This window comes from Gymnoscopelus braueri, assembly GCF_963280865.1.
Source record: "Gymnoscopelus braueri genome assembly, chromosome: 20".
NCBI classification, from domain to species: domain Eukaryota; kingdom Metazoa; phylum Chordata; class Actinopteri; order Myctophiformes; family Myctophidae; genus Gymnoscopelus; species Gymnoscopelus braueri.
The window spans coordinates 10807576-10822907 of NC_137622.1; the positions used below are offsets into that span (position 1 = coordinate 10807576).

The 15332-nt window shown below is 41.3% G+C and overlaps 1 protein-coding gene across 1 annotated transcript in view; it reads right to left on the minus strand.

The window, feature by feature from the left end:
* ctnna1 (catenin (cadherin-associated protein), alpha 1) overlaps positions 1-992 on the minus strand; it is a 133242-nt gene extending 132250 nt beyond the window's left edge. The window contains exon 1 of the mRNA XM_080416484.1: positions 881-992. Coding sequence (XP_080272610.1) covers positions 881-985 — 105 coding nt within the window. The 5' untranslated portion in view covers positions 986-992. The remainder of the gene's footprint in view (positions 1-880) is intronic.
* Positions 993-15332: the final 14340 nt, after the last annotated feature.

The window sequence follows — 15332 nt, forward strand, 5'->3', positions numbered from 1 at the left end:
CAACAAAACAAGGGTAGCTTGGCTTATCGATTGATAGTTATTTTTATATATTACTTTGTAAGAGGCCGTTTGAAGTTACAATATATCATTCTTGGTTGTTTGAACCATGTTTTTCTGGCATCAAAGTGATTGATTATGACTTAAATCTCCAACTGGGCCCTTTTTGACCCATTTAATGTTGACAAAAGCCCACATTGTAACGTTATATGAAACATGCGCTCCCGTTGTTAAATGTATAAATGCATTTATTATGAGAATCAAAACCTTGTTTTCCCTCATCTTCTTAAAATCTCTTTCAAGATTGTAGTACTACTACAAGGTTCATAAATGACATGATCATGTTGCAAATATGTGTAAACACTGATCTATGGTCCGTCTATGACTACGAGTCATTTAGTTCCACATTCAGTGTGGCGTGGGGGCCCCTATGCCCCCTCAGACGCCCCAACTCGCATGTCCCTGGCTGCCTTTTGGGTTTCAATGGCTGGCTGATTTCAAAATGCTACATAAATGATATTATGGATGCGCATGACTGACCAAAATCAAATTTGAAAATTCCACTGCTCTGGCAAAGTTGTGTCAGACAGCTTGCAAGCCTTGCATTTGACCTTTTCATTTTTTCCCTCCATAATGGTTCACCACTAAACTTTTCATACGTGCCAATCGCTCCATCTTTGTAATGCTGTGTATCGCTCTCCTGTGAAAGTGTGTGTTAAACGTATTCAATCAAATTTTAAGTCTAATATCCAACAGCCAGTGGGTGAGAAAAATAAATTATATACAGTAGTATACAAATGTATTGTACAGTAGTATTAAACTATGTTTATTTATTTATTGTAAGTAGACAGACAGATCACAAGGCACTTTAAATGTGAATTACCTGGGTAACAAGGGGTTCCAGCAGCCTTTCTACAGCCAAAGTACGGATCTCCAGACTCTTTGGGTCCCACTTGAAGTTGATGCTGGCGGTGTTGATGGCCGTCATGTTGTCACAGATCCTGGGAGTTAGGTTGAGAATATAAAACTATGAATCAGACACAGATAAGAGACAGATGTCTGGCGCCTACTGAATCCATTTTTCAAATGCAATGGTAATGGTCTTCAAAAAAAAATACAGACTTTGTTGTCATAAGCAATGACTCCGCACATCAAAGTAGGCAGTGCTCCAAGCTTTCCAAGGCCAAACATTGTCTTTTAAATTGCTTTATTTTGATAGACAGTGAGAGATAGGAACGGTGAGAGAGGAAGCAAGCAGCAAAGAGCCTCAGGTGGGCCAGCAGCGGTAAGGACTTCAGCCTTATTTATGTGGTATGCGTGTGCTCTTACCAGGTGAGCCACTGGGGCACCCCCAGGGTTCAGATTTCTAATTTACATTCCTAAACTTCCATGGTGGTGTAATCCCGGCATATTTGCAAATGAGGGCCCAACCCAGATTACCTCATCGAAGAATTAAATAGGAGGTAAATGAAGAGTTGTTGTTAGGACAAGCTGTGGTTCCTTGGAGCCCATGGATGTCCAGGGTTTAAATATGTATAATATTTGGCTCCTCTTTAGAGGCAGCTTAACCCATTCAATCCGCGAACGCATCCGTGTCATTTTAGATTTTTAGCTATAACAATTATTTTATACTTTGGCTATTCAAAAAAAATCATGAAAATGTGTGCAAATCTTAGAATATATATATTTTTTCTAAAGCAAACAGGGGGGTCCCTGGAACAAAATATTTTGAGCTGAGGGTTGGCGGCCAAATAAATATAATTTTGGGCCTTGACAATTATTTAAAAAAGTTTGAGAACCACTGACATAGCAACATATGTTTTTCAGAACCCTGTTAGGATTTAGAAGACATTTGTAGATGCGTTCCCGGATCGAATGGGCTACGTCACTTTCTGATTGACAGTCATAAGCAGAGCACAGTAACACTCTGGCCTAATTTTCGATTTTCCTTTTCAGGCAGCAACTGCAGCTCTATTGATTAGCCATCACGCGTTGAGGGCCACGGATAATCAGCAAGCCCTGAGGGCCAAGCAGATTCATCCGAAAAGTTGGTCAGCTAAAATGTGCCAGCAACCTCTGAGCTCGCTCTAACCCTACAGCACACGGTCAGGCTAACAGAAATACTTCAAAATAACAAATCCAGATATACATTTAAATGATGCCCGTGCAAATGTTTAACCTAATGTTGATACACATTAAGGTGGGCCACCTTGTAACAGTACATGTACTAATAATACACTACTCAAATAAGTCTAAATACACTCAAATTGTAACATAGATACAGTTTGTATATTTATAATAGATTGACCAAAGCCAAAAAGATCTGCCAGACTGAGTAAGTCAAAAATAGAGGAGGGCGTGGCAGCCAGTCATGGACTGAAACCACAAACTCAAGGGACTTTCATGTTGCTCACAGCTGATGTAAACTACCATTAAGTAATTCATATGTGTTTTGTCCCAGTAACCTACCATACAAGTAAACTTAACACAAAACATATACACACACTCATATGTAATTATATATGTACATACATTGTAATCGCGCGGTTCGATTTATAACATTATCAGCAGCAGCAGAATAGCGGGCCAACTCATTACCAGTGAAGTAGGAATAGGCCATTGTTGGTCTCATGCCAAGCTGATTTCCGACTGCGTTTTAATCCCAGAATGACCTGGAAGCATAGATGACCTCAGAACAGCTAGGCTAGCGCAGGCTGCACTACTTGTTTCATTGAGTTAAAAGTTTAGACATTTTAAAAGACCATTTAGCCTATTGTAATGAAATATAAGTGAAAATGAAAGAGAAGTGGGAGATCATGTCAAATCAGTTTCTGTGTGGCGAGTTTCAAACTAGGGAATCGGTCCATCAAGAAAACGTGTATTGGGGACTTTATTTAAAAACTAATTAAAAACAATTAAGCTAATTGTACATGTACAAAGACATATTGTGGGTTGACTGAAGACCCAACACTTTGCCGTTTTTACGCGTCTCGTTGTGAGCTTGTAGATTTGCTATTTTCAAACATTTTAGTACTTTAAGTATATGTTGATGCCAATACTTTTGTACTAACATTTAGAACACAGGCTTTTTACTTGTAACAGAGTATTTTGATATTGTGGCATTGATACCTTTCCTTAAGTAAAACATGCGAGTACTATAACTGTAAACAACTCAGGTTATAACGTTAAGTTAACTTGGCTCTCTCCACTCCAGCTAGGCATGCTAACTTAGCAAACACTGCTAACAGACAGTATTATCTCAACATATGGCTATTATACGTCGTTCCCCGCCTAACTGCGGGGGGAAATAACGTCTTTTCAACTAGAAGGACCAACTGAATGTTATGTAAATCACTTCAGTTGAAAACAAGTCATTTTTGTCAAGCAAAAGGATAACATATAGTTTAGCCTTCGGCGTTAACTAAACGCCCAACTTTGTCTCGTTGCGTCATTAGACGGTTAAAGCCGCTATTTAAATGTTAATTTGGTAAAAACAACGTCTCAAAAACTAAAGATAGTTTGACGCCCTTAGCGTAAAATATCAAAAATTAAATAAAAAACAAACAAAACATTCCACCGAAACTCTTTGGGAAAAGTTCAAAATGGTGGAAGAATGGGTGGAATTTCAAGAGAATTCCTTCCTGAACTGAACTCACCTCAAAGTTTTGTTGTGTAAACTTGTTGCTTTGCTCCGTGCGTGTCGTAGTGCTGTTGTGCTCGTGGATTATTGCTTTATTAACGGAATAAGGAATCCCAAACTCCCAATAAATACCGTTTAGTTTAAGCCACCGTCCAACAGTGAAAAGTTTCGATGGTTGGATTGTTTGTTTCGACGTCCCGTCAGTCACTCCCCAGCAAACACAATGGAGGAGCAGCGTTGCCAGGTTTTATGAGAGAAATAAGCAACCCAGGGGTATGAAAACAAGCCCAAAAAGAAGCGACTGAATAGGCCACATGAGCACTTTTAAATCTATATGCATTGGCTATTAGAAAATAGCAGATCTACAAGCTCGTACATTGTAGATCTGCTATTTTCAGGATGAATCTTGGGGAAAAATGTGAAATAATAACACAAATGTTGTATGGGGGATGGGGGTCCTGACTCCCTGGCATAAAATATTTTCAGATGGGGGTGCGCAGACAAATACATATTAATTTGTGGGTCCTTGACATGAAAATGTTTGAGAATTACTGGTTTAAAAAACCCCAAAATAAGCAACTATACACTTGTTTAGAAACAAGCCCAAAAAAATACCCGCAACCCGCAATACCACGTATTCGATTAATTGAATACACAGGAAACAAGCCATAGCACTTTCTTAGGTTTAATCATTTTAGCATCCGTTTGTACAGAACTGTACGGTGTTTTTTTTGCACACTGTTAATAAAGTATTCAATCAATCAATCACCAATATTAACAAGCAACTTTACAGAAAAACAATCCCAAGGTCGCTTATAATAAGCGGACATGGCAACACTGGTGACTCCCAAGCAAACACAATGGAGGAGGAGGAGGAGCAGCAGCACGGTGTTGTGCCAAATCTAGTATCCCATCGGAATCTGTTACCCTTTGGATGTCACGTACTGTGGGATAAATTAACTTTGCCGGTTGCATATCCGGTCTAGAACGGATACGGAAACGGTTGGTGTGCATGCATGTGTGTGTATAGTGCAAATGACCGGATACAGTAGGTGGGCTCTGGACCGGATCTGAGCACTGAACAGTTAACAGAAACCAGGTTTTTTCGAAATGTACTGCACTGCTGCGGACAGCCTGCCTGGCTGCCCACAAAAGGTAAGATTCCACGTGAGGATTACAGTTAACAGTTCGATTCCCAGGCTGTAGGAATCAAGTAGCGTAAAAACAAGGGTCTATTTTGTAGCAGCAATTCTTACCCTTTTCAGAGTGTATATTAAGCTACTTTCTATGCCAACCTGAATCAAAATAAAAGCATTAAATGCACTGAGAGGTACATATTTTGACATTCCTCTATGAGTCAAACTGTTTCCCTTTCAGCGTGCCATATTTTGTGAGAGAAATAATCAACCAGGTCTAAAACAAGCCCAAAAGAAGCAACTTAGGCCACATATGAGCAATTTATAAACCGATATGATATCGGCTATTTGAAAATTGCCGATCTACAAGCTCACAACGCATGGCGTGCTGTGAGCTTGAAGATCTGCTATTTTTTGTAGATCTGCTATTTTTTTATTTATTTAAAAAACATTCTAACAACGCTATATGCTCCCTGGGCACAAAACATTTGAGAGCAATGAGAACAACTGGTTTAAATATATATTTTTTTTGGGGAAGCAAGACTAAATTAGCAACTACACTTTAGAAACAAGCCCAAAAAACCGCAACTACCAATTTTTACAAGCAACTTCAGAAAAGAACCACAAAGTCGATTATAATAAGCCGACATGGCAACACTGCTTGTAGCACCCGCGGGCCGCTAGGTGAAACAGATTATAACAGGGACACAACATTTGGCAATACAAGGCAGTCAGGGCGATGACCTGTTTCCTGGCCCCGCCCCCCTGGCCCGGCCAGTTCACAGGTGGGTGTGGGTGGATTGGGTGTGGCACTCAATGGACAGCGCTTTGTATGCCCTTATAAGGAATAATTATGCAGTTCATTCTGCATAATGAGTACTTTCTACTTTTGGTACTTTAAGTACATTTTGATACCAATACTTTTGTACTTTTACTCAAGTAAATTTTTAATTCCGGACTTTTACTTAAAGTTGTACAATGCAGAATCACAAATAACGATTTTTAGCAACCTCTGCTGGTCACTACCGTCACTGCATACAATTTCCCTAGTCCTCGATTACCCAGAATTCCATTCGTTTTCACCGGAAGCCGGAAGCGTTTCAAAAAGCGATCTTTTAATTGTTTTATACTATCTACGGATCGTTTCTCTTAGCCAGTGGAGCATTAGTTACCATGAGCTGTGCTTTCTTTTTCTGTTCTTTTTCGATCTTCCAATCCTACATTATCTTAAAATCAGCGTGAGGTTCCTCTTTGTTAATAGCGCGGTAGTTCCTGGCCAAACAGGAAACCGTTGCGGTAGTTCCTGAGGACGTCGGCCACGACGTCATGACGTTGGCCAGGAACGTCATTTTCCCGGGAAAGTCCCCCCCGTACACGTTCAATAGAAAATATATAAATAAAAGGCTTCCGGGGGTGAAATTCACGGAGTGGGTGTTGTGAAACTTTTGCCACTCGCAAAAGATATACAATTTAACTTTAGTTTTGTTGAAAATGTTACCTAGTATTACTTTAAACAGAGTATTTCTGCATTGCAGCATTGATACTTTTACTTACGTAAAAACATTTAGTACTTTTTCCACCACTGCACAAAATCCTCCTGTAGTAGTGTCATTAAAGGCGTAGGTGATATTTTTCTTCCGTTTTTTATTTGTTTATTTGACAGGAACAGAAATAAGTCAGTTGACATCTGTTGTCCTCATTGTCACCGGTAGCACATCATTTGGACCATAATAATCCAAATCAATGGCACATATATTTTTTTTAAAGAAAGAACCTCACAGTGCAAAAGTGTTCACATAGGTCATCTGTAGCACATCATTATTTTGATCATAAATTCAAAGGTACTTAATTTAAAACATGAAAACAGACCCTTTTAAAGCCTTTTTCGGTCCTGGAATGTGTGTAACGTTTACTGGTAAATGCGTATTTGCCTGTGGAAGTAGACCAGGCCTACTGTTTTTGACACTCCACACTGATAAGTGAAAGGAATAAGTAGAAAAGTATGCTCCTCGGAGCACAGGTCTCCCCACCAGGCCGGTTTGCCATCGGAATTGGACTCATACATCTTGATCACATGACCCCAGAGACAATGTGTACGGATTTCTGTGAGTTTTGGACAAAATCTGTAGGAATAGTAGAAAAAGAAAATGCACTATGACAGAAAATGTAATCTTGCACAAACGGGGCCCATAAGTTGCGTCACGATCCAAGGAATCCAGGGAAAAAATATGTTGATTGTACAACCTACGGATCAAGAGTTATAGGCCAAAAATGTGAAGTGGGCTGTTGTAGCGTCACCATGAGGAGATTTGAAAAATGTGGGACGGAGGATCTTCCTTGGCTTAGTGGGAATGTGCGTGCAAAGTTTCCCGGCAATCGGGTGGAGCATTCATGATGTGTGCATTTTGTGCAAAACCGGCCACCCCCACAAACTTTGGAAGCCAATCATAGCCAAAATGGAATATGAGAAATGTGACAGATATGCCTTGATCACATGACTACAGAGATAATGTATGTCGATTTGCGTGAGGTTATAACAAATAATGTATTGCACAAAAATCTGTGTCATGGTGGCGCTATTACAGGCCGATTTGAAAAACAAATGACAATTCTTCCTTGGCCTTGCGGAAATGTGCGTGCAAAGTTTCCCGGCAATCGGTCCAACGGTGCCGGAGATTAGCTGCTCATAGACAGACACACACACTGACGGACAGGACAATGAATGAATATAGACCCTTTTCATTAGCCCTAACTACATTTAAATAATAAATAAACACGTGAAATCAGAAGTGAAGACCCAAAGAAATGAGCAGACAAAGTTGGAACTGGAACACAATAAAAATGTAAGCTGGTAAATAGGTACTCCTCCTGTTGGCTGACATTGGCAACACACCTGAAAATTCATTTTCTGTTTATTAAACAGTTGGATCGACACCTGTTACCGAACAAACACTTAAAGCAATGATTACTATCATTATATTGTGATTTATTTAACCTTTCAACAAAGTTCCCCAAACACAACCAGCCAACACCAGTTTAAAATCCAAAAGACAGTGATTTATTTTATATTTGACAAAACATGGGTAAGCTACCTCAGGGTGGGCACCTAAAAATAAAATCTTAATCAACTAGAAAAAGTGCTCCTCGGAGCACAGGTCTCCGCCAGGTCAGGTAGGTTATTGTGGCCTCCTGGTGGCGCTATAATAGGCCAATGTTTAAAGGGTGCCATTTGTTCTTGGGCCTTGCACAGCAATCGGACACTGCATTCATGGAGGCATTTTGTGCAAAAAAAAGTTTTGCTAAATTAGAAATGCTGGTGGCGCTATAACAGGCCAATGTTAAAAGGGTGGCATTAGTTCCCAACATAGTGTGAATGTGCGTGCAAAGTTTGACCGCAATCGGACGGTGCGTTCATGATTTGCGGAATTTTGTTCAAGCCACTACAGCAAGCTTTAGATGTCAATCTTAGCCAATGAGGATGGAATATGAAAAATCAAACACATCCGTCTTGATCACATGATTATGGAGATCATTTGTACCGATTTGCGTGAAATTTGGATAAAATTGGAAGGAGTAATATAAAAAAAATAGTTTTACATAAGTCGGCCTCCTGGTGGCGCTATAAAAGGCAGATGTGAAAAATGCAGGGCAAAGGTTTTTCCTTTACCTCTAGGGAGTGCGCATACAAAGTTTTACACAGATCGGTGCAGTTATAGGTAAAAACATGAATCGGCCTGTTATAGCGCCACCATGAGGCTGATTTGAAAATTCGGCATAGTGGGAATGTGCGTGCAAAGTTTCACGGAAATTGCATGCTGTGTTCATGATTTGAGGCATTTTGTTGAAAACGGAGCACTCCTGCAAACTTTGGAAGCCATTTTGAGCCAATCAGGATGGAATATGAAAAATCTGAAAGACCCGTTTCGTTTAATGACTATAGAGATACTGTGTACCGATTTGCGAGATTTTTGGACAAAATCTGTAGGAGTACTGTCAAAAAATATGTTTTGCACAAATCGGCCACCTGGTGGCGCTATAAAAGGCCCATGTGAAAAATTTGGGGCAGAAGTTCGGAATTGGCATCCAGGGAGTGTGTGTGCACAGTTTCGCTGCGATCAAGTAAAAAAAAAAAAAAAAAAAGAAATCTTGTTTGGAGAAAAAAAACATTCTTAACGATGATGTCACTGGTAGGCGGGTTTCTGAAGCGTCCACAGCCTCGAGACACAGACCGAGTAAAAACAAATTGTACCATTTTATCATGAGGATTAGTGAGGACCAATTATATCAAGAAAGGTCGAAAATGGGTGAAGTCGTCCTTTAACATCTAACACACTAGCACATCTAAAAACACTGGTAAACACAGAGGACTGGTGTGGTTGGAGGCTAGCTAGGAGGAAGAAAATCAAGACATCAGAGGAACTGGAGACAGCCAGCTTAAGTGGCGTCACCAGCACAGGAGCCTGGTTCCACATAACATAAGAGTTAGCTATAATCACACTCAGACACCACTCAGTCACCACTCACACCAGCTGGTAGTCAATAAGCCAGCTTCATAGTGGAGTCACCAACACAGTAGCCAATCACTAGCTTGGTTCCACCTAATAGTTAGCCATGATCACACTCAGACACCACTCAGTCACCAGCTGGCTAGTCAATCAGCCTCTCACCACCACGCAATCACACACACACACACACACACACACACACACGCACACCAATGAGGGGAGACAAACATGTACAGAGCACGTTATTATGGAGCCCACTTCAGTTCTAGGCAAAACCCGCTGTGATTGGCCAATAGTAGCTGTGATTGATCCTATAACGTTGGTGGGATTCTAAATCACACGCACAGCGCAACACCACACAGGAAATACACATATGACCGTAGGCCTAGGGTCATAGAAAAGGAACAGATGTCTGTTAAAGAGGTAACAGAGGTAACAATCAAGCATGAAATGAAAATATGGTGGTTTGTATACTGCCTTCATGGGATACTATTATCGAAAACCTCAATTCACAAGCTTGGTTTCATATTAGTATCTGTCTAGCGGAAGTCTCACTTCTTGTTGGCATTGTACAAGACAGGTGATGTGAAAAAAGTATGGCATGGATGCTGTCCTAGAGCAAATTGTGAATGAGATTAGGGACATGGAAGTGAATCATATATAAATACATTCTAAATATACTATTTAGATAATAATACAGACAAAAATGTCACTTATAAACAGAACAGAATTTGAATTATGCAGCTTAACATAAGAATCTCTAAATGCTAGACTACAAAGAATGATGAACCATCCGCAGCTAATTTAACTCTTCTTGAACTCTAGATTGCTCAGTAGTACATCGAGTCTTCTGGGAGATCAACGGAAATCTGGAACATTGTGTTATCGGCAAAGAAGTTCACATCATGGTCAGTAAAGAGAAGACGGCTGACTTTCTCACCAACATCTCGGTATCACGGGTATTCACATTTATTTTTAAAATGGTGGCTGATTCTTTATGTCTTGACTCGAGCTGGTTGTAACACTTGGGCTTTAACCTTGTCAATCATTCTGAACAGCATCAGTAAGAACTTTGCACTTCACACATTTATTTTTGCAAGTTGGAGTATTCTAAGCTAGTAAACTATATGGCATCATCCTTATCAGGCTCATGGATCTTCTGGCAAGATTTTTCCAATAGCTCCCCTGCATAAAGTTATGAGTTTTTTGTTATAAATATGTTTGTTCACTGTTGCATTTGAAAGATATTTGACAGACGTTTAAATGTCTAGAGACAAATAAGGTGTCATAACGTTATGAGTTGTTTGTTATAAATATGTTTGTTCACGGTTGCATTTGACAGATGTTTACATTTTTTTATACAAATAAGGAGTCATAACGTTACACCCAGTGCTGCTCCCAACTGCTCTTTACAAAGTCAGCTGCAGCAGCGGTCTGGATATCCACAAGGCCTTCATTGACACCCAGCCTTCATGCTCCAAAGTAGTAATTACTGTTTTGGTCAGTTTGGGATACTAGAGGGCTTTGTATCAGATTAATTCAGTGTACTTGCATTATGCATAGAAACAAAATACGTTTTAGTCTCTCTGCTGATAACGTTGCTACATATTTGGAGTTAAACCTAACTTGTTATAACAATGTCCAATTATCTTGTTATTGTTTTGTTTTAGTTTTTCAGATTGGAACAAACATGGTGGACAACCTGACCAGTGCTGCAACAGAGTATCCATTATGTTCTTATGCAGGTGCAGGACCATCATTGTTGCCAAGCATGTATGATAATAAATGAATGGGATAGCCTAGGAGCACCCATCTCTTTTAGGTGACGTTGATGGGTGTTTCAACGCATTTCTTTTCATTTGATCTCAGTTACCCCACACCAGGTGTCCAGGTTTGATAGTTAATTCAGATCGTCATCTATGGCATCCCAGGAAATTAAACAAATGCAATGAAGTTGATGAGAGCTCAATTGGCTGTGAATGATCTAAGGATGACATTTTGCTGACTAAGGCGCATATAGGAGCTAAGTGCTTCCAAGATTTCAAAGTGGGTTTCCCCCTGGTTCAGTGATTGAAGTTTCCGTGATGTACAGTAAGCTACTGTAAGTGCTTCCAAGATATCAAAGTGGGTTACCCCCTGCTTCAATGGTTCAAGTCAAAAAATAAGCATTATTGAGCATCAATGAGCATTATTGAATTTTTGTTGTTATTATTTCTTATACACTACTAGCCAAGACCAAAGTGCCCACTGGGCACGGGCTAACTCGGGAACGATGCAAGTTGGAATTCATGCCCCAGTTATACAATAGGCCCACCCATTGTACCCAAGCAGCAACCCATACCCATCTGTTTGTCTGTCTCTTTGATGCCCAAATGTGTAGTCCAGGCCAGTCTATGGTGTCAGAACTATATGACATCACGGCAAGTTTGAAGTCGATCGGTTGGATGGATCTTGAGCTCTCGGTTTCTGGTCATCTTCCTTTTGCTCCTCAATTTTTTAAAAACAACAAAACTTTAAACTTTAAAATATATCCAGTGCATTGGACTACATTTGCTGAGTAATTATATTAAATCTTTACAAAAAAAACGTAAAAAAAACACCACAGACAATGAATGCCATAACAGTTTCAAATAGGGTTTAAATTGTTTATTAAAATTCACAAATCACTTCAATGTGCACAAGGTCAGAGCTGGGAACTTCCTAGGTCTCAATTACACTGAACTCACAATCAACCCCCACTGTTGACCTGTGTAGTAGTAAAAATGTGCCTCCTCTGATCATCTTGTTTCTTTACGTTTCAGGTAATGCATGTGGACGTTAGCACTATCTCCCCCATTCCCTTCCTCGCGGAACAGGCACCCTGGCCAACCAGTTGGAGTCGCTCCTGCAGAGACAAGGACACAATCCCCTGCTGGGAAATGAATCCGGATCTCTGCGGTGATGTGCAGGTGTTTTACCTCTATTACCACCCAGACCGACCTCCTCCGTGGTGTTAAACATTGTAATTTGACTGTCCTTAACTAAGGCTATAACAGCCAACAATTTTAAACTTGCAGGAATTTTCTGACCTCAGTCTGGACTGGACTGCCAAAAAAGGCAGCGATCAAACTGCATTAGGATTTCCAAACTAAACAATATAGGCTATAATCAATATGCAGTGGTAGCACTTTTGTTAAATGGTTTGTTGCAGTTGCAAGGGCAATAAATAACTATATGAAATCTGATGAACATATTCAAGAGCCAAGAGTTTCTGTGTATGCTTAATGAAGTGAGAAAGCCATAAACAGATTATATGAGGGAACCAGATGCCTAGACACACACACACTCAAGTACACATACACATAATACACCAACAAGCACACACACACACACACACACACACACACACACACACACACACACACACACACACACACACACACACACACACACACACACACACACACAAACAAACATAATGGCCAAAAAATATGATGGAGCATACACTTTATTCCCTGTCAATATGTTGTTTTTGCAACATTGCTTCTTTTTACAGCTTTGCCACACCCAGATTTATTTTATGGCCAAATAAAGTATCTGAGACGGTAACTGGCCGTAATTTAGCTTTCACAACATGCATCCTTTTTACACATTGCCCCATCATTGTGTGTGCTCAATAAACCAATTCACTGGTAAAGGATTAGTTTATTCACAGCTGAAATAAACAATCAAATATGACAAAGCAGCATATGTAATATACTATACTATACAATAACAATTTAGAATACAGATGAAATTGCGAGTCCAGGGACAAACATTTGAAATCATGGGTGGTGGCCTGGGCCAAAAAGAGAATTACAATGGCTTCTTGTCCTGCAGGCGCTTGACAACATACACTTCAATTAGCTGGAAGGAGGAAGTTTTAATTAAGAATCTCTAGCAGTGCAGCATGAATTACTATACTGAAGAGAATGTTCTTGTACAAATTGACTCATGAGGCTCTGATTGTGTGGGGTTCTGAGCATATATTATACTGTATGTATCATATTAGAAAGGTGTTCCTGAACATTTCGTGAACAGTAATTTGCAAACAAATTAGTTTTCTTCAGCCAGAGTCAACAATGAAACCATAGGCAAGGGTCCAAAATGCATTCATCTGCACCTTGTTGAGAAGTGCAAAATTCACCTCTCTTAATAAATGATGTCAGGGCCGCTTCGCAGCCCTCACATCTAGGCCCGATCCGAGGTTGGTCCAGACAGAGTCCAAGACTCATCAGATGTCAGGGCCGCGTCAAACTCTCCAAACATTTCCTCCTTCTAAATAGTCAAATTGCTTTAGCTGTGTGTGTAACAGATTCACATCCTCATCGTTCCTAAACATTTAGACTGTTATCCCTTCTAAATAGTCAATTTCCTCTGTAAGAGATATTTCTGAACCATGACGGCGACCTGGCCTAATTATAGCTCTGCACACACGTCATGCGAAGTCTGGCCTCTCGGGCCTCTCCTCTCGGCCCCTCTCCTCCCCCTCTCCTCCCCTCTCCTCCCCTCTCCTCCCTCCCCGCTTTGCGTTGCGGCCCTAACCTCTAGTCCCATCCTCCCAACCTCGGTCATGTGATAAGAGGTCAGACTTCCTGTATCTGGTTGCTATGGCAACCTGCCAGATCAGGCTGAGGGTCTGATAGGCAAATCAGAGAATCAATCAAACCGAGAGTCCGATCACTGATCGAGATGGGGTAAGATGCCTAAAACATAGCCATAGCTCTGATCAACAGTCTGTGGCAAGTTTCGGGGCAAATGGAGTGATCCTGTGCTTGCTTACCCCGCACAAACTTTCTGAGCTTTTGTCAATTATATAGTAGTAAGAAGTAAGATAAGATAAGATATACTTTGTTGGGAGTCTCCCATCTCTCTAGGTCGTCCTCAGACGAGCCCTCCATCGTTGCTTCCAGTCATCCCGACTCTCCGTACATCTGGCCAGCTCATTGGTGCTATGGGCTCCTGCATCCTTCTTGAGCGTGTCCACATATGTTAGTGTGGGGCGTCCTCTTGACCGGTGCCCATGTGTTGGTTCCCACAGCACCAGTTTGCTGGCTGGCAGCTCTCGGTGCCTTTGGCAGTGTCCTGCTAGTCTCATTCTCCTTACAGCAATCTTCTCGCTCACCCTTGGTATTCCCTCATACAGGATTCTGTTGGTAACATGCGCACTCTTGCTGATGTTAAGCACTGCACGCAGCATCCTGGTGTAGCACCCGTCCAGGGACTTCTCAAGGGCTGGTTTCAGGGTCCAGCATTCACTGCCATAGAGAAGAACGGACTCTACTGTCGCGTAGAAGAAGCTGAGTTTGATTTGGCGGGGGAGATTGGAGTTCCATACCCTGGTCATGCCATTCAGGGCCCTCCATGCAAGTGCCTTCCTCACTTTAAGATCTTGCTCAGTTGAATTGACCCATGAGCCCAGGTATTTGAAGTCCTCGACTTCTTTCAGCACAGTGCCTCCTGCTGTAGTCAGAGGTTGATGTTCTGGTGGAACGTTGTAGGTGAGGACCTCAGTTTTCTTGGCGTTTAGCCTGAGGCCGACCTTGGCGCACTCTAGCTCTACCCTGCTCAGTAGTTCTTGTGCTTGTTCCACGCTGTCAGAGAGCAAACTGATGTCATCCGCATAGTCAAGGTCTGTGAGGACCACTGCGGGGTGTCGCCTCGACTTCCTTGGCGTTAGTGTGAAGCCAAGTTCCTGCTCTCGCCCACTGATTGCTTTCCTGAGCGCATAATCGAGGACTATAATGAAGAGAAAGGGGGCTAGTGTATCCCCTTGCATAACCCCAGCCAGGATGTCAAACTCCTCGCTGTTGCCGTCTGGGGTCACCACCTTGGCCCTTGTTCCTGCGTACATGGACTCTATTGCTCGGAGTAGGTTGGGAGGAATCCGGTATGCCTTCAGGATCTTCACCATCATGCCTCGGTGGATCGTGTCAAATGCCTTTTTGAAGTCTATAAAGCATAGGACTGCAGTCAGGTTGTCCCTCTTTACCTCCTCAATCATTCTCCTAAGTGCCAAGATCTGAGCTGTTGTAG